Here is a 23,769-nt window from a genome sequence, read left to right as displayed (position 1 = left end):
CGGTGTCATTGTCTCCCATATTGCAGGTGAGGGGACTGAGGTTAAGAGAAAGTGTCTAAGGCTACTTAATGAGTTCATAGTAGAGGGAAGACACAAAGCTGGGCCTTCCTGATTCTCTTGCCACTATGCTGCACCAGACATCCGTAGCAGATGAAACTATACAATCTGCACCTTTGGGGAAGGAGAAGGAAACGCCTGCTTTTAAGCACATTATTTCTGTCCTAGGTAGCCACTTTCTGATGAATATGAATTAGAGGAAAGATGTGCAGAAGCAAATGGTTGTAGATGGAGCAGCTTGACCAGAAAAAAAAGAGCAAAGCAGGAAAAAAAGAACAAAACTGCTGGAACAGGAGGAAAAGATGAGGAGGCGGAGCAGCAGGAGATCACAGGAAAGTACTTGCTAGCATCATGCAATTAAAATGAGACAGTAAATAGATTGAGTAGGCTGGATGCCTTAACAGTCTTTCAAGCTACATATCACTTACACACTTACACACAGAGAGACAAGAACATGAAAGTACATATACATATGTCTGAACAAGGACACAGAAAGATCTAAATTGCATGCTGTGTGCTAAACATTAATAAATTCTGTATTTCAGACATGAACTGTCTTCACTTGCTGTGATGAACATAAATTGGATCTAGATTAAATTAGTTTCACTTAGGTCATTGAAATTAATGGGGGGAAATGATCATAAGTTAAGTCACATTAATTTCATCTGGAATTAATTTAAGCTACAAACCTTATCTCACTTACCTTGGAATAAGCCCCACTGCATTAAATAGGACTTACTTCTGAATAGACATGCTTAGGACTATGCTGTTAGGTTGGTTCCAGCACAGAAACATTTAAAATGTCTAATTTCCTCTGATCTGAAGTCATGCAAATGTCTGAAATATCACTCCCTGAATGGCAGGCTGGAACCCTGAACAAGAGTGAGGATATGCTGTAACTGTTGGAAGTGGGGTGCTGCTGTTCAGCCCTAGAGTTCTTTAATATTAAGAGTAAGCAGCATATGGTGTGTGAACTTTTGTTAGAGAGCAGACTTTACCTGTTTTAATCTCACACAGAGAGATGCTTGTAGTGAAAGAAAATAACAAAGTTGTTTATTATTGGAAATACATAACTTGGGGCTCGTCTGCACTTCTGCTTGTCCTGCCACTTTCCCTGGGGAAAACTGGCTCTTTGCTGAATCAGAGCAAACATCAAATGGGCTTTTCACAGAGTGACTTTTGCTGCAATTCAGCAGTAAAGAGTGTGTTTTCCTGGAGGAAAGCAGCGAGCTACAGCTGCTTCCCAAACTTCCAGCAGCGACATTGTGCTGCTGGTCCCCACTTGTGAAGGCTATTATATAAGGTCCTGGTGTATGTTCTGTCTCATAATGTTGCTATCTATGAGAACTCAGGACAAAAGGGAGAAATGTGGTAAGAAGAAGGCACGCTTGGCAAACCCTCACCATGATCAATTCCTGCCCAGAAACCTATGCCCCGCTGTGGAAGGATGTGTGGATCCAGAATTGGCCTTCACAGTCACTTACGTACTTACTGTTAAGACCATGTTCATGGAAGACAATCTTACTCGACTACAAGTGATCGCCGAACATCTATGTGTGTGGAAAGAGAGTGGAAGGTATGGGGAGGAAACCACTAGCATGCTTAATGAGACACTGAAAAAGCCTGCCAAGGATTTCTGAGGCAGACATTGCAATCATCGGACATTTAATGTGGGTGAACAACCTGAGGTACCCTTGGTCGGTCAGAAGGTGGAGCAGGGCCTGGGGATTCAGCCTGTGGTGAATGGGGTAACAGTCGCCCTGAAGACACAGCTTTGTAGTCTGGGTGTGCTTCTAGAATCAGCCCTGAGCATGGTTGCCCAGGTCTCTGCAGTGGTCAGGAGAGCATTTAAGCAGTTAAAGCTAGTGTACCAGCTCTGCCCATTCCATGAGATGTCTGATTTGGCCCTAGTGATGCACACCTTAGTTACTTCCTGTTTACTGTAATGCACTCTAAGTTGGGGCTGCCTTTGAAAAGTGCTCAGAAACTTCAACTGGCTTGAAGAGATTGCTGACCAGTGCTGGTTACAGGGAGCATACGACTCCCTTGTTAGAAAGGTTTCACTGGCTACTGGTCTGTTTCTGGGCATAATTTCAAAGTGCTAGTTGTGACATAGAGTATGGCTTAGGTCCAAGCTATCTGAAAGACCTTATTCCCTCATATGAACCTGCCTAGCTTTTGTGATCTTCAGGGGAAGCCCTTCTCATGCTCCTGCCACCCTTGCAGGCATAAGGGGTGCAAGAAAGGGTCTTCTCAGTGTCTGCTCCCAGACTCTGGAACTCCCTCCCTGGACAAGCTAGACTGGCTCCCTCCTTGTTGTCCTTCTGCTAGCAGGTGATGACTTTCTTGTTCCAACAGACTTCGGGGAACTGATTGCTTTTAATGAAATGGCTGGTGCCTGTCAGGAATGAGCCAGCTCCAAGTGAAGATGTACAGCCAACGGCAGAAAGCAGCTAGGAACAGAGAGGCTTAGGTGTCAGGCAGGCAGGGGAGAGCTGGCAGCTGCAGGCTTTGGGTCTTCCTGACCTTGATGGGCAGGCTGATAAGGCAGCAGCTGAGAGCAGGCTAGAGCACAGCCAAAGACACAAAATGGCGCAAACCAACTCAGAGACAGCCTCTCTGAACGGGAAGAGGTTAGAGCTGATCCACTAAGTCCTAAGAGTCAGTGAATGGGAGGGCTGCTAGACAGGAAGCAAAACAAGAGACGTAAGGGTTGTAAGTTCAATATCTTCTGTTGATGCCAGAAGGAGTCTTCAGAAAATTCACCTTGAGTAATGGTACTGGAGACTTTGTTAGAGCCGTCTGGAGCTATCTGTTTGTTTTTGCAATAAATCCTCCTTTTGAATTACCTATGCTTACTGTGTTATCAACCTGGGAACCTGCACTCCTGACAGTGCCATGTTATTTCTATTGTAATTATATGTATGGTTGAATAGGTTCCCCCCCAAAAAAAAAATGTTTTTAGCTGTTATTATCATTATCTGTAAGCTGCCTTGAGTCCCTGTCAGGGGGAAAAGGCGGGTTATAAATAAATATATTATAATAATGGTGGCAGCAGGTAAGCAAGCTCTGCACTCTGCCCTTCCATGCACAGCTGTACCTAACACAAAAGTATGTCATGGCTTCTGAAGGACAGTTAAGCCTGTGCTTGTTTCACTGTGGCTTTCTGGGTTGGGAAGTCACTTAAAATGTTGCACTAAGCATCCCTATTGAACAGGGGGAGGGAATGATAGACTCCAGGATGCTAACAGTCACCCTAGAGCAGATCTTTCCACCTGTGCTTCAGGAACCCAAACCAGAATTACTGTTGCTACTTAGAAAGCTCTGATAATAATTACAGCATAGAAAAATAGCCTTACCCAGCAGATTTGTCAGCCACAGGGCCAAATCCTCCTTCATCGGCAACAAGTTAGCCTCATGTCTGCTAGCCAGCCACTGGCTATACTGGTGCATATCGGAGAGGCCAGGGCCTCGGGCCTTTGGGCTGAGGGAGGTGCACATCTTTTAACCACTGGTGCTACCTATTTTGTAGAAGAAAAAAAGTATTAGTTTAGCATGCTGTGTGAAGACTTGTAATTTTTAGTATTATATATAGCTGCCAATGAGTCAGATTCAATATGAGTGTAATGCCAGACAAACAGAGGTTTGCTCCATGAAACGATGTACATGATAACAACCAGTTTGCTTTTAATAATAACAACAACAACAACAACAACAACAATAATAATAATAATAATAATGAAGTGTTTTGCTAGTGATGGGCTAGGTGGATACATTTGTACTTACCTTGGTATGCATGTTGTCAAATATCTCTGCAAGCAGGGATTTAAAAGATTCAAATAATTAAAAAAAGATTCAAATAATTAAAAAAGATATGATTAGGCAAAGGGGCAAATTGAATGGCAAAACAGATATGATAATAAATAGAGATTCCCCATAACATGCTTAATTGGGGGGGGGGGATATTGCCATATATAAAAATGACCCCAGAACAGTGTCAAAACAGCTGCTCAGTGACTTATGCCTGTTGAGTACCGTATAGTAATGCCTCTTTTGGCATTAAGTGGCATAGTAATTAATTCATTCATTTAAAAAATAGTCTAGATTTGCAAATATGATTTCTGATTCTCTTTGGGTCTTTCCTCAAAACCTGTTTTGTCAGGAAAGCCTTTGCAGAGTCCTTGTGACACAACCTAGCCTGCACTACCCCTGGACACTCCTACCTAAGTCTCTTAGACAATCTACAGATAGGAAATGGAGCAGGGGAGAGGGGTGAAGAGCAGTTGAATTTATTAGAATCACCGGGTGGAGTTGGGAAGGAGCAATAGCTAGAGCAAAATAGGCATATTTCTCTCATTTCAAAAGCCAGAATGTCACTTTATCAACATGAGGCCTACCAAGCTGAGAAAGGGTGAAATGACAAAGATCATAACTTCTGCAGAAAACACAGATATCATTAACACAGATATCTGGGGACAGTTGCACTGTCAGAGAGCTGATTAGCACTGAAGTGCTAGTCAGGTTAAGATCAAAATATATGTTGTTAAAATTTCTTAAGAAGCCAAAGGAAAAACAGAAAAAAACAGTAACCTGAGAGCCTCCCAATTGCACAAGTAATGGTGAAGGGGAGAGATACTTTTTCTACTACTTTTGCGACTTTCCAAGGCTTTATCTACTTTGTTTCTTCCTTAAATGTAACCTCCACTAGGGAAGCAGTGCCCATTTCTATTGCTTATCCCACAAATAATCTTTCAAAGCTCAGTATCAAGGCTGATGGCTGTTATCCCAGTCAAGGATGGGCGAATGCAGCCTCACCTTAGAGCACAAGGTGGAGGTGTTTTTTGTTTGTTTTTTAAGGCTCAAGAAAAGGCCATGTGCCATTATGAATTAAAGGGGAGTTTTCAGATTCTAAAGAATCAGTCAAGCTAGGAATCTGGATAGTGTCCCAGTCAATGGGCAGGGTCCAAAAAGCAGCACTGTTTTTCAGCATGCAACAGGATTAGACGCTAATAATCCAGCATGTTACACAACTCAGAGCAGTAGGGAGCCAGTAGTCTCTCTCAAAGGACCACACTTTCAGGTTTCTCTGTAAGTTAGTGCAATTGCCAAACAACTGCAGGGTACATGCAGCACCGCTCAGTCTCCCTGCTGTGAGACGATAATGGTATTTATAAAACATCAACATTTCACTTATCATGTAAACTCACACATATAAGGCTACCTATAGCAGAAATAGGCAGAGAAAGGTCAAGCTTGTTATCTCCTGCTCTGGAGGGTAGGTCTTGAACCAACGGTGTCAAGTTACAAAAAAAAGAGATTCCGACTGAACATGAGGAAGAACTTTCTGTCAGTAAGAGCTGTTTAACAATGGAATGAGTTCCTGATTGGAGGTTTTCAAGCAGTGGCTGGATGGCCATCTGTCATGGATGCTTTAGTTTGGTTTCCTGCATTGCAGGGGGTGGATTAGATGACCCTCTGTATGCCTTCCAGCTCTGCAATTTTATGATTCTATTATTTGCTGTGTTTTATACTGTTAATTTGCAAGCTGGTTAAATCTCATTTTATCATAGAAAGGTGAGGCATAAATGCTCAAACAAGTCACACACACACACACACACACACACACACACACACACCCTTAACTGCAAGGCAATAATACTGTACTGGCTATTCATTTCCTATCTAGAGTACTGTCTCTGCTATGTAAATGAGTTAGGAAATTTGAACTTTGCCCATAATATTTGAACATCCAGAAAAATGTAGACAGATCATAGAATTTAAAGAATTGCAGGGTTGAGTCCAAGCATCCTTTGACACACATGGGGGGGGGGATATCAGCCGGAGAACATTTTAAGTAGGAAAAATAGCATGGGGGAAACGGATTTTAAAAACCCTTGTAGAACACCATAGTCATAAACTGAATTGGGTCCCTTGCAGCTGTTTTGATCTCTCTTTTAAAAAATCTGGTAGATTAAATTCCTACATGAATGAGGCTCTGTTGAATATGTAAAGGCAAGATGCAACTCTACAGGACGTTTGTGTTTTTCTAACCTGTATTTTGTTATGAATCTGAATGATCATTATAAACTGTGACCCAAAGCTACAAAAAAACTACAACCAGCCCTGTTGGTTTCAATATGCTGCTTGTGGTGCGTAAAGCCCTAAATACCTAGGAAACCAGTTTCCTTCCCCTATCATACCCCACTCAGTCTTTAAGATTAATCACGTGGAACCTCCTTAGAATAATATCCATGTGCCTATGTGTAAAATCAGCTAGCAGAGGACATACAGATGTTGTTTTAAGTGGCTGTCCTACAACAATGGAATTTCCTCTCCCTGGAGCATTTTCCAGCAATGTTGCAAAATCCTTTTTTCATTTGAGGTAGTCTTGGAGAGTTGGAGTAGAGATCTGTTTAAGCTGAACTGCACATATATCGATGCTGCTTCATGTACACATTGAAGCAAAGGATATAGTTTTACACCTTTTCTCCCCAGGCAAATTAGGGACAACCCAGCCATTCATCACATCACTGGAGCAAACTGAGTAGGATATCATGTAGCCACGTAATCAGGGGTGTCACACTGAATTTGGAACTTTAAATAATTAAAAATAGGCCACTAATACTAAGGGGAAAATATGGACCCCTTATTATCCTACCCATGGCACTGAATTTCCAGACTGGGTAAAACAAACAAAATTACTATGCATTATATTTTGCTGGCACCAAACATCAGTTCCATCTGCACTATGTATTTCAAGCAATATCACACCACTTTAAACATTCATGGCTTACCCCAAAGATTCCTGGGAGCTGTAGTTTGTTAAGGGTGCTGAGAATTGTTAAGAGACACCTAGTCCCCTCTGAAAACTTTTAATTCCCTATGTAGAGGGCTTGATTGTTAAGCCACTCTGAGAATTGTAGCTCTGTGAGGGGAACGGAGGGTCTCCTAAAAACTCCTAATAAATCTTTGGAGGAAGCCATGTTTATTTAAAATGGTATGATATTGCTTTAAATGTACAGTGCAGGGGAGCACCATCCCCTTGCGTTTTCTCTCTTAAAGACTACTGGCTGGTTTACATTTGTTGCCTTCAAAAACTCTTCTCCCATACGCAAACATTCATTTCTGGAACTGAAAGCAAAAGCAATGGAAGGAGGACAGATTTGGACTTAATGTGGTCAAACTCTGTCCAGAACATATGTTACCATGTTTTATGGACAGAGCTCACAAAATAGAGTCATAGAATCACTGAGCTGGAACAGAGCCTGTAGACAACCTAGAACAACCCTCAGCTTGATGCAGGAAATCCATCAGCAACACAAACAGTCCAGCAAGGCAAGGCCCACCAGCCCTTTAGTCATTAGTAGATTGGCTTAACTGCACTTGCTGTCAATACGTTTCTCCTAATGTTCAACCAAAATCTACCCTCATGTAACTTTAGCCTATTGTAACTATTTCCCTTCTCATTTGTTACAAACCACAAAAAAGATAAACATTGCTGCTACTAAATTGAACATAGCAGCACCTACAGCATTCTGTTCATCAGAGCTCTCAGATGTGGTCCACTAATATCAAAGAATCATAGAATCTTAGTGCTGGAAGGGACCCAAGTGTCATCTAATCCAACCCCCCTACAATGCAGGAATCTCAGCTAAAGCATCAATGGCAGATGGCTATCCAACCTCTGTTTAAAAACCTCCAGGGAAGGAGAGTCCATCACCTCTCATGAGAGTCTGTTCCACTGCTGAACAGCTCTTACTGTCAGAAAGTCGGTGCATTTATGCTTAGAGTAAAATACACTGGGCAAACTGTTCTGCGCTGCTGTTACTCACCTGAAAGCTCACCATGCTAGTCATTAAGGGATGGATTAAGGTCCATTGATTCCAGTGGGTCTGCTCTGAGCCTGACCAGGATTGGATACTGCCCATTATTATTTGAGTTATGTTCTGCTCTTATTTCAAGGTGTTCAGGATAGCTTACCAAGGTGATATTTTTATGCTGGAGAACTTAAAATCCTATGAGACTAATAGAAAAAGTTTTACTTCATTTAATTTTGCTACAGTTCATCAGTTCAAATTTTATTTCTATGGTGCAACCATAAAATAATGTGTGCACTTCTGGTTGCCACATCTTAGCAAATTTATTACGGAGCAGGAAAGGTTCAGAAAAGGACAAACTAAATAAGCAAGGGGCTAGAGCAGATCACCTATGAGGGAATGTGTGTGTGTGTGTGTGTGTGTGTGTTAAAAAGGCAAACAAGGGACGTCATTGTAGAGATGCATAAAATTATGTAGCATGGAGAAAGTGCATAGAATCATAAAATCTTGAGTTGGAAATGACCCAAGGGTCATCTAGTCCAACCCCCTGCAATGCAGGAATCTCAGCTAAAGCATCCATGACAGGTGGTCATCCAAGACAAAAGCTTTCCTCCCTCTCCCATAATACCAGATTTGGAAGTTATTCAATGGAGCTGGATGTTTGAAGATTTGGGACAGGTAAAAGAAATTATGTCTTCATGCAACACATGGTTAAAGTATGGAATTTGCCCCCACCAGATTTAGTGGTGGCCACCAACTTGGATAAGAGAGGGAGAGACAAATTCATGGAGGATAAGGCTACAAGAGATGATGGTGGCATGCCTCCAAATACCAGTTGCTGTGGAATATGAGTGAGGAGAAAGCTACTGTGCTCACGTTCTGCTTGTGGGCTTCCCATAGGCATCCGGTTAGCCACTATGGGAAACAGGATGCCAGACTAGATGGGCCATTAGTCCATGAGGACTCTTCCAATGTTCTTATTATCACATATCTCAAAGAGCCGAAGAGAGCATGCATGTGAGTTCACCCACCTTTATCCTCACAACAACTCAAGGTCATTCACTACAACTAAGCAGGGATTTCAACTCCAATCTTTCTTGTCCACATCCACTTGCTTATATGCTCCCTTATGTGCTCAGATCTTCAGTAGAACCACTCAGGAAACTGGCAAGCACATGACACTGGTTAACTCAGTTGGTTAGAGCATGGTGCTGATAACACCAAGGTCACAGGTTTGATCTCCATCTGGGGAAGCTGCATATTCCTGCATTACAAGGGGTTGGACTAAATGACCTTTAGGTCCCTTCCAACTCTACAATTCTATGATTCTATGATGAATTTCAAGATCAAACTGCAGAATACCCTCATGTGGTTCTGGATTTTAAGATGAATAGGACTTCTCGAAAATAAACACATTACACACTTAGGTAAAGACAGTATGCTTCTAGAGAAATTGTGACATATGATGAACTACCTCAGTCTAGCAAATAAAGACCAACAACAACAACTTTCCTATTTATATGCCGCCCATCTGACTGAGTCGCCCCAGTCACTCTGGGCTGCTTCCAACAAAATGTTAAAGCACAGGGAAAACCTCAAACATTAAAAACCCTCCCTTGACATACTTACCTCTTCAGTGTCTTAATGCTTCAGTAACAGGCCCCTCTTCATGTTTCCTTCACAATGGAGTTTTACTGGGAACAGGACTTTATTTACACACAGTTGAGCTGCACCTCCTATTTATGCCCTGTGTTCCCTCTCTTTCCCTCCGCCCCACCTCTTGGATAGTAACAAAGCATCTCTAATTCTTAGCCTTATTGTCTGAGTAAAGGATTTGGGGCAGGATAGTTTACAGTACACCTAATGGCATGTAACAGTTTCAACAAGCTGGAAGGTTGCATTCCTCCCCATTCACTCCCACCAAACAGTGAGGTTTTTATGTTACTAGACAGTAGTGCATTTAGTCTTCTGTGTATTGTAGCTCAGCCCAGTAGCTTGCCAGCCCAGTAATTTAAACTGTCTGCTGATGTTTGTCAGTAATCGCCAGGGGTAAGCAAGAGAGGTCAGGTGACCATTTGCTATCATGCAGCCAAGTTGGGTTGTGGTGGTTGTTTTTTGTTGGCACTAATTTGCAAGATTATTTTTTTTAAAAAAAATAATCATATCAACTGTGGATTAAAGCCACATATGGGTGGATGAAACTGGTTTGTTCAAGAACTTGGTAACAGCAGATAATGTGCAAATTATCTTTTCAATTTAGTCCCACGTATGCAGTGACCAAGGACGTAGGTTTGGTACCTTACATCACAATCCTATGTAATCCTATAACTACTTACCTGGGAGTAAGTCCCATTGCTGTGAATCCAGTTGAACTTACTTTTAAATAGACATGAACAGTATTTCACCATTTATCACCCTCAATGCTAAGTAACTACCTCTTGCTCAGGCACTTTCTCGTTGTATTGAAGGTGAATCTTACAAAACCAATCATAATGTACAAACCACAACAAGCTGACTGTTGTGTTATCCATCACCCGCTAATCTGAACTGCAATGAATGTTAACATTTAAATAGCACTTTTGAGTGTTCAAAGCTTTTCCTATACATTGTGATCCTTCAAACAATGCTATAAACTGGCCCAGTATTGTTATCTCTATACCGCAAACAGGAAAGGGGAGCGATGAAGCTGAGGTGGCATTTTTAATGCCAGCTGTGTCCCTCATGACAGATTTCAGCCAGAGACTTCCTACTTCACATTCTTAGCCACAACGCAGCCCTGGCCTCCACCATTTGTCAAACTATAAAAGCACAAGTCGTATCAATCAGGGTGGGGTAGACAGCATCCACTTCCTCAACCAAGGGAGGATGTGATATTGGCATAAACTATCAACTAATCTGGGTTATATTTGTCCATAAATTGGAGTATTAGACCAGCAGCAGTGGAACATTACAGGTTTAGGCCACATCTGCACTATATATTTAAAGCATAATATTAAAAGGCATGGCTTCCCCCCAAAGAATCCTGGGAACTGAAGTTTGTTAAGGGTGTCGGGTGTCAAAACTATATCTCCCTGGATTCTTTGGATTCATGAATCTTTAAAGTGATATGATCCCACCTTAAATGTGCAGTGAGATGGACCCTTAGTCAATTCTGTGTTGATCACAGAAGCATTTTCCAGGTTATCCCACTAGAAAGACCATAGCTGAAAAACAGAATGCATGGTTTGCATGCCTATTGGGTCTCAGATTCAAATGCTGGCACTTCCAGTTTTTTGTTGTTATTTTTTTAAAGACCTAATAGCAGGTGAAAGCAAATATTTCTGGCAGAAAGCCAGATTAGGCAATACTGGGCTAAATGGGGGCAGATTGCATAGCCTAGCATTAGTTAGCATCCTACATTATGGGGGTGGGAGGGAATGTACACCCCAAAACAAGGACCATATAATAAATAGCTTTTAAGAGTCAAACTTTTGGAATGCAATCATAATATTTGAGGCTGCAAGATTCCTTGTGGACTAGAATCCCATTACTTTAAGAAGCAGAACACTATTGCACCTGCCAGAGCTAGCCTTCCTCTGAACCATTTATTGTGATTAAGCGAGTGGAGACTGGCTGCGTGCCTTTTAAGAGTACTGCTGTGGCGATTCCCTGCAATGAACCCGGCTCACAGTAGTGAGCAACAGCTGCAACTGTATCATTCTGCCTGGCCCGTGGCCCAAACTGAGCCTCCCAGCAAGCTTTGCTTTTCATCGTCTGCCTTGAACGTATCTCTAATCAGTCTCTAAACTGTCAATGAGGAAAAGTTTACATAATTTAAGATTGCTTTAATAACTGTAAATATGGTGCATGGACTTTTGAGGCCACGGTACAGTCCTGTAAAGGTTGTGTGTCAAGCAGACACTAGACTGGCCAGCCCTAGTTATATGCCACTGGAGGAAAACAAGAAGAGATCCTTTTCAGAAAGTGACTAAAAGCTGCACAGCAGCACAGCAGCAACCACACTAATTAAACAGAGGGGGGTACCAGCTGCAAGTGCAGAGAATCTTTGGCTTGCACAGTAACAACGCTGGAGAGCATCCATTTTGGAAAGAAATGAGCGGCGAGGGATCAGAAGCCAAAGTGAAGTTCAGCCGGGTCTAACATAAGTTTCTGCTATCCCTGCTAGTTCTCATTAACACAGAAAAGGCATTAGAAAAGAGCAAAACTCTTCTGACTCTTTGTCTCCCTCCTGGTTTGGTTCACAGCGTTGATGGGTTTCTTTTCAAACAGGAATGAGGAAAAATCACACATTTTGCAGTTCTATGCTGCAACTTGCCAAGAAGGTTGCTGGGGATGAGAAAGATGTGGGGATCCGATATTCATAAAACAGTACTTACATTGTGCTCACACAATGTATATAGATTAGCTAATGTAATTATTGTTGTAAGGAGATTTGAATCTCCACACAAATGGAGGCTTACGCAGGCAGGATAACATTGCCAACAGCTCCTAATGATGAACGAACCAAGGTTTTGCTTCTAAGAGCAAGTTACGCTTCTAGGCAACGTGTACACATCACCTTGGATTCAGTCCAAAAATTAAGATGCAACCCCAATTATAACTTTCACATGAGGTACTTTGATGCAAATAACATCATGGCGTCTCGGGCAGTCAATGGCTACTAGCCATAATGGCTATGTTTATTTACTGTAAATCTGAGCCATAGGTAGCTGAGCACACAGGAAGCAGTATGTCCAGGCAGGGAGTGGAGTAACAGAGGCATATCCATTGCAGGTCAAAGCCTGAGTGAAGAAAACCAATTGATGGAGAGTGGAATGATGGCCCAGGAAAGCTGACTAGTGAGAAAAACAGGCAGTTTGATAAGCCGAGGCACACAGAACAAGAGAGAAGATTGTTTCAGTGGTAGAGCATAGGCAGCAGGGCCTTGGTTCAATCCCAAACATCTCAGCAGGGACTGCATCACATTTATTCTTTCCAGCACCGAATAAAATGTTGGTGTCCAATAATTCTTAAACGCTAACAGCACAAGATGTTTTTAGTTGGTGGCTTTTATTAATTTTATTGCAGCTTTTCTGTATGTTCCAAGTGATTCTGGAACTTGTGGCCTTCCAGATGTTGTTACACTCTAACCCCTAACAACCCCATTTGTCAGATATGATGGGAGTTGTAGTCTAATAGCATCTAAAGGGCTGAAGGTTTCTGATCTCTTTACTAGACCCTGCTAAGCTGCTGCCAGACAGAAAAGACAGCACCAGACCACATGGGCCATTTGTCTGGCTCAATATAAGGCAGCCCCTTATGCTATATTAAGTTATCAGAGACCCTGTGGGGTAGGCAGAGGGAAATGGAAGATGAGAATCTCAAAACGTTAGACTTTCTTAGTGAACAGAATTAAAGCCAGACCTTTATTTATTTCTAGCAGTTGTAATAGTTTTCTGCCAAAAAGCACCAAAAGCATACTATGACACCGTCATAAACTATAATGCTACAGAAACGCAGAAACACAAACCCATATAAATAATACTAGAAATGTTAGGAAAGAATAATACTGGAAGTACAATACAGCAGAGGCAAACATCAGTAATTAAAACCTGCTAAAATAGAGGCACATTTTCTAATTTTCTTAAATTTAAAGTGGCTCCTCTTAGGAGGGGCTCCTTAGGAACAGGAAGCAACTACTGTTCCTTCGATAAGCCCTATGAAGCAACACCACCACCACCACCACCCCGATCTTCATTAAGGAGGTGGGAGGATTCCAATGAAAAAAGGAGGTCCCAAAGGGTTAAAAAAAAAGTTATTCCATTGGCCCCTGAAGGGGGGCCTAGTACCAAAGTAAGATACAAGACAATTAGGGACATGTCTCCATTAGTTAAAAATGCATACAAAAATATGTTTATTAGGAGGAATGCACATTAAAATGCTGACAAATTTTCATGAGGGTTTAAAAAAATGTGGAAATGTTGAGGACTGAATTTAATACTAGGAAAATGAGAACTTTAGAGAACTGAAATTGACATTTTTTTCCATCCCTACGCTGAGCAAAAATTGGTTATAGATTACCTCCACACCTTATACTGAGAGTGGAAGACATTACGGCAACTGTGCAGCCACTGAAGAACTAGAATACTCTTTACTAAGAGCCTGCTGCTCAAGTTATCCTTGGATCTTAGGCTACGCCAGAGAATAAAATATAAGAAAATACAAATTAACTCTAACTACATTGAGGGTACACAAGATGGATAATCTTAATGGTTATTTCCCCTCCCACAACAATAACAAATAGCTGGATAACACATAAGCTCGCTCATATTCAGCAAGCACAATTATATTTCTGCAAGGAAATTCAATCTTTTCTCTCTAGTTATTTTATTATCCATATAAACCATACTGCAACCAATTTAGCCCAGAGTTCTGGAACTCTCCCAGATTAGCTGGAAGCATGCTGCACATGTTAAAGGGAAGGAGGAGTGGGGAGGAAGAAGGCGAACCACCATCTGAAACTCATTAATCAATTAGAATTTTTAAGGGCTTACATCAAAATGTGATCTATTCTGATAAAGTAAACTCCAGTTCACAAGCAGCCTTTGTCCTTTGTGTTATGAATACATTTGATACAAAGTGCATGGGGTGCTTAAAGCACAGTGGGACAGGAACCTGGCACATGGCTGCACACTGAGGCTTAATACTTATGTAAGTCTTGTGGGTTGAAAGCCAACACCAAAAGAAATTAGCAAATATATTTATCTTTTTGCAGCTGGTCATTAAAAGCCTGAGAACTTCCAAATTCATTTTTCTTCAGTAGTTTTACCAAGATCAGCGTAGAACTGTTTGAGAGTAAGGGAGTCAGTGCGGATCAGGATACAGTTATGTTTGCTTCAGGTTGAGCATTTTCAGGTTGCGTCCTGTGGCAACCGGGAAGTACCGGAAAGAGTTACTTCCTGGTTTCGTCGCTCACGCATGCGCAGACGCGCAAAATGACGTCATGCGCATGCGCAGAAGTGGCAAATCACGACCCACGCAGACGCAGGTTGCGTTCCTTTCAGGTTGCTAACGGGCCTCCGGAATGGATCCAGTTTGCAACCACAAGTACCACTGTATTTGATTGTCTCTCCTGGTAGGAAGGTCTAGCACATGTATGAAAATGATGTACCGATGGTATTTACTGCCGGTAAAATTAGCAAAAATGTATAGAACTGCTTCAAATGTTTCTTGGAAATGTAAGGAGAAGGAAGGCATGTTCTACCACATGTGGTGGATGTGCAAGATAACAAAAGCATTCTGAGAAATGATTTACAATGAGTTGAAAACATGTTTAAACTAATGTTTGTAAAAAAAAAAGAGGCTTTTTATTAGGAATTCTAGGTGCAGAGATACCAAAGAAGCAGAAATAATTATTTATGTATGCAACAACAGCAGTGCGGATATTACTGGCCCAGGGATGGAAAGAAGACAAAGTCCTGACCAGAGATAAATGGCTGATGAAGATGATGGACTATGCCCAAATGGCGAAACAGACTGGGAAAGTCAGAAACCAGAAAGAGAAGAACTTCGAGAAGGAATGGGGGAGGGAATTATAATATATTTAAGAGAACACTGTAAACAACTAAAAACTTTGGCAGGATTTGAGTAATGCTTGTAATGTATTAAAAACTATGGTTAAAATGGACTGTTTAAAAAAAATAGAGAGAGAGAAAATAAGAGAAGCAGTTGGGAAAAGATTGACAATGGTAACCATGGAAGGACGGAGGGGAGTTGAAGGATTCAGGGAATCCTAAATCAGGCTGCCTCAACCTCGGCCCTCCAGCTGTTTTTGGCCTACAACTCCCATGATCCCTAGCTAGCAGGACCAGTGGTCAGGGATGATGGGAATTGTAGTCTCAAAACAGCTGGAGGGCCGAGGTTGCGGAAGCCTGTTCTAAATAATTATGTTCATGTTTAATGTTTGAATTTTAATTTGCAATGCAAAACTTAACAAAAAAGATTTGACAAAAAAAGGAAGGTTTTGCACATGGAATGGAGAGGTTAACTTGGACAATCTGAGTCTGTTCAGTCTTGGGAATGCTTTTTTAAATTTTTTAATGAACTGCAACGAAATACAGTTTGCATTCTGCAAGCACAGGTATATTTCTCTCTGCCTCGGGTGATTCCTCTGTTTCCCAAGATCCAAGGATTGTCAAACAGTGTGAAATGCCACACGTTTAACATCCAGTTCTGCATTTCTGACTGCTATAGTGGATATTGGACTATACAGATACTGGAACGACAACGGCACCATTGAACCTATGAGTTTGCACTCTGGATCCTGCAGTTCATTTGTTCAGACCACATGTTTTAATTGCACCTTGGCACACTGCACTCAACTAAACCAAGGACTTCAGCCTGGCACAAATATTCAGTTACCTATTTAGAAAAAGGGAAACCTCCATGCTCAAGCTGCCTCCTCCCTATCTGCCGCCAGGCTCTGATCCAGAAGGTGCCATCTGGGTCAACCCAGGGACCAGCTGCCCCACCACAAATCCAGCCCCAAATGAGTTAAACATATGCTTGGGAGGGGAAAGATGCTGCTGCAACTCCTTCTCCTTCCCTCCCGATCAAGGATGGGGGTTAGGTTGTGCAGGATGCTCAGTGTGGTGTAGTGGTTAAGAGTGGTAGATTTGTAATCTGGGGAACCAGGTTCGTGTCTCCGCTCCTCCACATGCAGCTGCTGGGTGACCTTGGGCTAGTCACACTTCTCTGAAGTCTCTCAGCCTCACTCACCTCTCAGAGTGTTTGTTGTGGGGGAGGAAGGGAAAGGAGAATGTTAGCCGCTTTGAGACTCCTTCGGGTAGTGATAAAGCGGGATATCAAATCCAAACTCCTCCTCCTCCTCCTCTTCTTCTTCTTCTTCTTCTTCTTCTTCTTCTTCCTTTGCAAGCTTGCTGTTGCGAAGAGGAATTGATCGTTCAGGATGCTGCTTCACAAGTGGCTTGCATCCTGGGAAACACCATCCAGGACCAATTGCAGGACCATGCAACAGTTGTTGCAGAGTGGAGGCATAGATCCTGCAGAGTGCTGCTTCTGAGGCAGCTCCTTTGCAGGGAAGCAGGGGCGTCTTACCCATAGGGGCTAGTGGTGCAGGCGCCAAGTTCTGGAGGGCGCCAAGGAAGAGGAAAGGCTGGACGCGGTGCCTCCTGGCAACAGCTTGCTGCCCTCTGCCATGCTGCGCCACGCCCAGAGCCTCCTCCTTGCTGGAGGACCCACCCTCCAGCCTGCGCACTGGGAGGGAAATGTGGGTGGTGCGGCGCTGGAGGGATTTTTGCACCATGGCACCAGATACCCTTAAGACGGCCTTGCAGGGAAGGCACCCACAAAGAAGAGCCCTGCACCATGCAGGATCACAACAGGTGTTGAGTGGAGGTATTGATCCTGCGGGGCATCAGGCAGAAAGGAGAGTCAAGCTGCATTGGGCTCCTCCCATCTCCCAGGTAGACCCAGACAGCAGTCGGCTAGGTCTTGGCCTTTCATAGCACTCCTGATGCATTCCTCTCCTGCTTGCCTGATACCCCATCCCTGGACAGCCCCAGTTTCCTCTGTGTCCTCCAACCCAATCTGCAGAAATTGGTGGCTGTCTCAATCAGACCTCATCCAAGGCCTGAATCTAATTCAGTAGGCTCAATCTGTGGGAATGTTGAGGAAAGTAGGAGAGGATATATTGATTAAACACTATCCCTCCTCACTCACGCTAGTGAGTAAGCAGCAGAGCACATTCCCTTGCAGATTGCTGGAAGCAAGTTGATGGATTCGTCAGAATCATTTAAGCTAAGCAATCCAGTCTGGCTTGTTCCTGGTAAGTTTCCCCTTTTATTTCCCTCTTAAAATAATAATAGCACGATAGCCTTGTTTAAAAGTAAGAGTAAAGTTTACTTGCATTCAGTTCACAGGAGTAGTATTCTGAAGGCAGGCTTTTTTTCTTGTGGTTACAGTTATATTTGCAGAGAAAAGAAGTTTGAGCTACGCTTCAGACTTTCTACCTTGTGACTTCCATCCTCTGTAAGGATGAGCCATGTGCTAAGAGCCAGAAGAGAGGAAGATGGTAAAAGAGCAAAAGAGTCCAAAAAGAGAGGAAGATGGCTGCATGGCTAGCCCTTTTGTAGGGTGTGCTGGGGTCACACCCATCTACCTGGTCACACACGGGGGGGGGGAGGCTCCAGAGCAAGTATGAGAGGAAGCCCTCCCTGTCTGGAGCCACACATCCCTGTGTGTCCACTCTAGGCAACAGGAAAATGTTGTGCTTGACTGCTTCAGTGATAATACATCCCACACAATCTGACTCAGGAATTAGGTTTCTGCTGAACCCAGAGCACAACACTACTGTTTGGTTTCAAGTTAGCTTCAAATCACATCTTTGCATTCAAAGATTTAACCTGCACCTTTCATAACATTTGAAGCAACCTGACAAGGCAGTGATGATGTGATAATCACATGGGCAGGCTGTCCTAGTTGACTCCTACAATTTCTGGGTCTCTTCTACTGCTACGTTCATGGCACAGAGCCATTTACCAGCATCTTATTCCCATGCTACTCAGATCATGTGAGAACATAAGAGCAGCCTTAGTCCCAGCAGCCAGCCAGATACCTCTGGGAAGCACAGAACCAGGTAACACCTCTATTTTGTTATTTCACTGTTGCAACTGGAGTTCAATGAATTCCACTTCGGAACTTGCAAATACCCCTCACAGCTAAATCAACCATTTTATTTTCCTACATAAATTTGTCTGATCCTCTTCTCTAACTTGAAAAGGGTATCTACATCTTGTCATAGAGAAGGTCATAGTTTAATGGTATGATGTATGGAATATTTAATTTCCCCAGTCCTGTCAGTTTCACTGGATTACTTTCAATTCTAGTATTATAAAAGGGGGAGACTATGTCTCACCATGCATAATTTTATAAATCTATCCTGTTCCTTCTTGGCCAACTTGGCCCTTCTAAACTTTAAAAGTCAACCATTGCAGGGAAGCTGTGCTGAACTCCTTTCCAGTTTTATGGCCTTTTTTTAGACACCATTTTTTGTGAAATTGCAACCAGAAGCCCTGGGTCACTACAGAAACATGGTTGCCATATTACCAGACTTGGCAACGCCATTGGTAGAGGTGATGGTGGCTCGGGTAGAAGCTACAGCAGGAGTTTATTGTTATAGTTAATACATTTCTCTCCCATCTTTCTTCCAAGGAGCACATAGTTCTTCCCCTGCTCTGCATTTTATCCCCACAACAACCCTGAGAGGTAGGTTAAACTGAGAGGCAGCGACTGACCCAAGGTCACTTCAGCAAGCTTGATAGCCAAGTGGTGATTTGAACCCTGGTCTTCCAAGTTCCTAGTCCAGCACTCTAACCACTACACCACAAATGAGTCTCATGAGCTGCTCCCATGTGGCCCAGAACTACAGTGGAATAGGAGAGAAAGATTGCCATGGACTGGTTGGCCACAGAGGAATGGTGGGAGGAACCAGCTGGGGAACTAAGAGGGAAGAAGGCTCAGAACCCAGGGATTGGTGGAGGAAGGAAAGGATGTGTAGCTCATTGTGGAAGGGATCACAGCTCTGTAGTGGAGCATTTGCTTTGCCTGCAGAAGGTCCCTGGTAACAGTTCAATCCCCAGCACCTCCAGGCATGGGTATAGCCAGGGGGGTGCAGGGGGCAGCTGCCCCCCTAAATCAAGTAAATAAATAAAAATACTTAAACTGACAAATGGAGTCTCCATAGCTTGGTCCTCTCCCCCCCCCCCCAACATAAATCCTGGCTATGCCATGCCTCCAGAGAGGACTAGGGAAAACTTCTTGCCTAAACCCTGGAGAGCAACTGCCAATCAGTGCAGGCAAGCCTGATGGACGATTGGTCTGACCGCTTTCCGGTGTTCTTAAGCCTTCTCCATTACTCTGCAGCATGTTCTAGAGGTGAACCCTGCCATGAAAAGAAGTCCTGGGGAGATACTATCCACCAGGAAGCCCACTGCAACTCTAGCATCTGTTTCCATCCCACCATTAACAGCAAACCTGTTGCTTTTCCTGCCGCTTCCTAAGGAGTCTAGATGAGACCGCCTGACCTCCACCCATCCGCCCCGCTCCTCCGATCAGCATTGCGCCTGCAGGGCCCGAAACCTCCGCAAGGCAGGCGCGTCTAGTCCCCCCATGCCGCTCTACTGCCCCTCGAAACAGCCTTGCAGGAGGCCAGCGAGCTTCCCATTCAGTCACAGCCCGCCACAAAGCCCATCACAATTGGCACGCCGTCGGCTCGCCATCACCGAAGCCCTGATCCAAGATTTAATGCGGTTTTTTGGAGAAAGGCTGGTAATAATAATCATTTTTTAAAAAAATCTCCCCCGCTCCCCACTCCTCCTTGCAGTTCATGGGCATGATGGCAAATGCGAAGCTACGCAGAACTGCGTTAGAAGGTGGGGGGAACCTGCAATGCGACGGGAAAGGCAGGGAGGAGGAGCGGGGGGGGCGGTGCAGAGAGAGAGAGACAAGCTCCCTGCGTTTCCTATCCAAAGCCAAGGGAGGCAAAACCCTCCCCGCGGAGTGGGGAAAGCTCTCCTCCCCCGATTCCGTCCCCCCGATCCCCCCGCCCGCTCCGGGAAAGAGCTTCGATCATTTTTCGAGCGGGTGGGAGGCAGCAGCAGTCTGAAGAAGCCCGGCGGTAACCTGATCCCCTGCAAAACACATCAAGAATAGAGAGCCTGTCTCGCTCGCTTGTCTGTATCTCTCTCCACCGCAGGGGAGTTGGAGGAGGGGTCGGCCGTGGAAGGAGCGGGGAGGGCTGTGCCTTAAAGCGCTGTCCCAGCGGGGCTGGACAGGGTTAACCTCCAGATCCGCAGTTAAGCGAGGGAAGCGCTCTGCCCCGCGACCCCGCCCCCGCCAACACTTGCTGCAACGCTCACTGCGGATGTTTCCCGAGAACAATGCATTTTTTAAAAACAGTAACTATATTTCTTTTTTGCACACAGCGTGATTAACCCTGCGGCAGAAGGCGGTAGATTTCCTGTAGATGTTCTGTTTCATGAACGATCGTTTCTGCGTTCCTTCATTCGCAGTTATTTATTTTGCTTTGCCTGCTACCCGAACCCCAGCGTCCTAGACGTGGTGGGCTATCAATCTGAACGGAACAGCCTCAAATCGGTGCAACAGGGCAGGGTGAAGCGCCCTGCGTAATTCTCCTACACTGCAATCCTACACACACTCACCAAGGGAGCAGTCCTGCTGATCACAAGTGGCACTTCGGAGAAGGCGTGCCTAGAATTACACTTACCTATAGCCCTCAATGAGACTTGAGTAGGCTGTCAGGCACTGATTAGTGAATATCCAGGCTCAAACTGGATATTCCCCCCATACAACCGTATGATGGCCTAGATCCAGGAGGGTGTGCGAAGAGACTCCAGGTGCCTAGTTACTTATCCCTCTTTGGACCGGCTACAAAAATTTAATTTGCAGAAATCCTTGTATTCCATCCCACCTTGGATGGAGCTCTCCTTCTGACGATCTTCTAGATCCACCCGCCCCGCCCCCTTCCTTTCTGCAGATCGCTAAGGAAATCTGAACTTAGCTTCTTTAACAATACTTTTACCTCCTGGCGCAATGTTGCAGATATAGGACATACTGTATATGCAACAATATTTCCCCGCCTCACGCGCATACAGGACTTAAAGCGAGGGCTTCGCTCTATACGCGACGAGCCCGCTCATTAAGGGAAAAGACAATGCCAGCATTCATTTGGGGGGCGGAGATGGCTTTCTCTTATCTGCATTCAACCCTGACTTTCATGCGCAAAAAGCTCTGCTGCAGAGCGCGAGCAAGCTCCTGAAAGTGGGAACGACGACGCTCGAAAGAAAGCGGCGCGCACCACGCACCGTCCCCCTCTTTCCCTTTCCTGCCAACATTGAAACTTTGTACTAAAAATGCGATCGTTCCCAACTCGCAGAAAAGCAGACTCCCGCTGCACGCTTGTTTGTAAACTTTGGCGAGGCGAGACGAAGCCCGCCGCGTGGGCGAGAGGGCGAGAGCGCGCTCCCTTCTTGCCAAAGTGCCTGGGAAGGTGAGCCGCTTGCTCGCCAACGCCTTGCAAGGCGAGCGAGGTGGAAAAACAATAGAAAACCCTGGAGGTGCGGACCGAACAGGGATAAAACGGCTCCCTTCTTTTCCTCTGCAGTCTTCTCCTTTAAACTGAACTGCAGCAGTGAAACAAACAACGCGCCGCGCACTTAAACACACGCCCTCCCCTTGTTTAGATCAGCTGCAAAAAAAGGAAAGAAAAAAACCCACCCTCGTCAGATGTTTGTTAATGTTTCTCGGCGGCGGCCACCAGAGTTCTTCCCCCCACCTCCCCGGCTATTTATTAGTAGCCAGCCAGCATTTCACGCCCGCCTCTCTCGCCCTTTGCAAAAAATTCTCACTCACTTTCTGTGCGCGATGCCCCAAAGCTCTTCTCTTGCAGTCCGTCCTGCTTTCCTCGCCTGAGCAGCCCGGCAGCAGCAGCACTACTGCCACTCTTCATACTTCTGATCTCTCTCTCTACTTGGTGCTCTCTTTGGGAAACCTTTTTTTTCCCCTCGCCAGAAACAGATTTCCTACATTTCATCAGTCCACATAGACTGAACGGAAGTTTAACGCTTACTTTTTTCTGGCGGAGGGAAAGGGGGGGCCGTTGAAACAACGACACGGCAAATACAATTGACACCGCTTTACCCAGCCTTGAAACGCAGATATTGAATTACAAACTATTGGCAAGGACTTTGGGTTGAGAAGGGTCCAGCTCTTATTTATGCTGCTTCCAATGTTCTGGTGGAGGGGAAGGAGGGATGGGTGAGAAATACCCTTTAAAAATAATAATAAGCAGGCTGGGGTTTATTGAAAAGCGTTTACTGCGACACCACAGTATGTTGTAAAATGTTTCTTTTGGAGATGGTTTAATTTTTAGCTTTGTTTCCTAAAAAGATCATTGGGTGAGAGGCGCATCCCATTGAAGTCAGTGGCAAAGTTCCCACTGATTTGAAAACACAATAAAGTGTTGTGGCTGGTTTGCTGTAGCATTAACTTTCATGGGCATTTTCTGCCTTTCCCAAGCATTTGATAAAGCTCAAACCACATTAATCCACTTACACATTAATTCCACATACACTTTGTCTCTGCTGGCTAAAGACATGTTGGTGTGTGAAGTGGGATGTCCACGTGAAACCCTCACGCTAATTAACATGGTACAATCTCCTAGAAAGCTCTCCTGGATAAGAGTCAATTAAATGAACAACAGAAAGATTTGCACAAAAGAACTCCCTAGAGCAAAGCGGGGGGGGGGGATCTGTGGCCCTCCAGATGCGGTTAGACTACAACACTCATCATTTCTGACCATTGGTCATGCTGGCTTGCGGTGATGGGAATTGGAGTATATCAATACAGTGATACCTCGGGTTACATACGCTTCAGGTTACATACGCTTCAGGTTACAGACTCCGCTAACCCAGAAATAGTACCTCGGGTTAAGAACTTTGCTTCAGGATGAGAACACAAACCATGTTCCGGTGGCGCGGCAGCAGAAGGAGGACCCATTAGCTAAAGTGGTGCTTCAGGTTAAGAACAGTTTCAGGTTAAAAATGGACCTCTGGAACGAATTAAGTACATAACCAGAGGTACCACTGTATCTGGAGGGCCACAGGCTCCTCATGTCTGTCCTAGCCTCCTTGAATCAGGCTTGTTTGTCTCCCACTCTGCCATTCTCACCAGCACTCAAAATCAACAGCCTGAGACCATCACTTCACCTTTCTTCATGGTAGGGCTGCATCTGTAGGTCTCATGCAAGTACATCTCTGACTCCTAAGGAAGTGCCTTATATGCAGAGAACTGCATCACTTGACTGAATCCCCAGACC

At 44.2% G+C, this 23,769-nt stretch overlaps 1 protein-coding gene across 3 annotated transcripts in view; it reads right to left on the bottom strand.

Moving 5' to 3' along the window:
* The window catches only part of GAS2 (growth arrest specific 2), a 123,746-nt gene extending 101,191 nt beyond the window's left edge, over window positions 1-22,555 (bottom strand). Inside the window, exons 1-3 of one of the 3 annotated variants that reach the window (XM_053389339.1) lie at window positions 22,305-22,555; window positions 3,844-3,869; window positions 3,417-3,578 (exon numbers count right to left, since the gene is read on the bottom strand). In XM_053389339.1, the coding sequence (XP_053245314.1) occupies window positions 3,417-3,558 (142 nt within the window). In that variant the 5' untranslated portion in view covers window positions 3,559-3,578; window positions 3,844-3,869; window positions 22,305-22,555. Of the gene's footprint in view, window positions 1-3,416; window positions 3,579-3,843; window positions 3,870-9,503; window positions 9,607-22,304 lie in introns of those variants that run through there. The other 2 variants (XM_053389330.1, XM_053389348.1) reach the window with 2 other exon arrangements.
* Window positions 22,556-23,769: the final 1,214 nt, after the last annotated feature.

Source organism: Podarcis raffonei, chromosome 1, assembly GCF_027172205.1.
Source record: "Podarcis raffonei isolate rPodRaf1 chromosome 1, rPodRaf1.pri, whole genome shotgun sequence".
In the NCBI taxonomy this organism is placed as follows: domain Eukaryota; kingdom Metazoa; phylum Chordata; class Lepidosauria; order Squamata; family Lacertidae; genus Podarcis; species Podarcis raffonei.
Note: the sequence above shows the minus strand (reverse complement) of the source record. Positions and strands in the feature narration are given on the sequence as shown.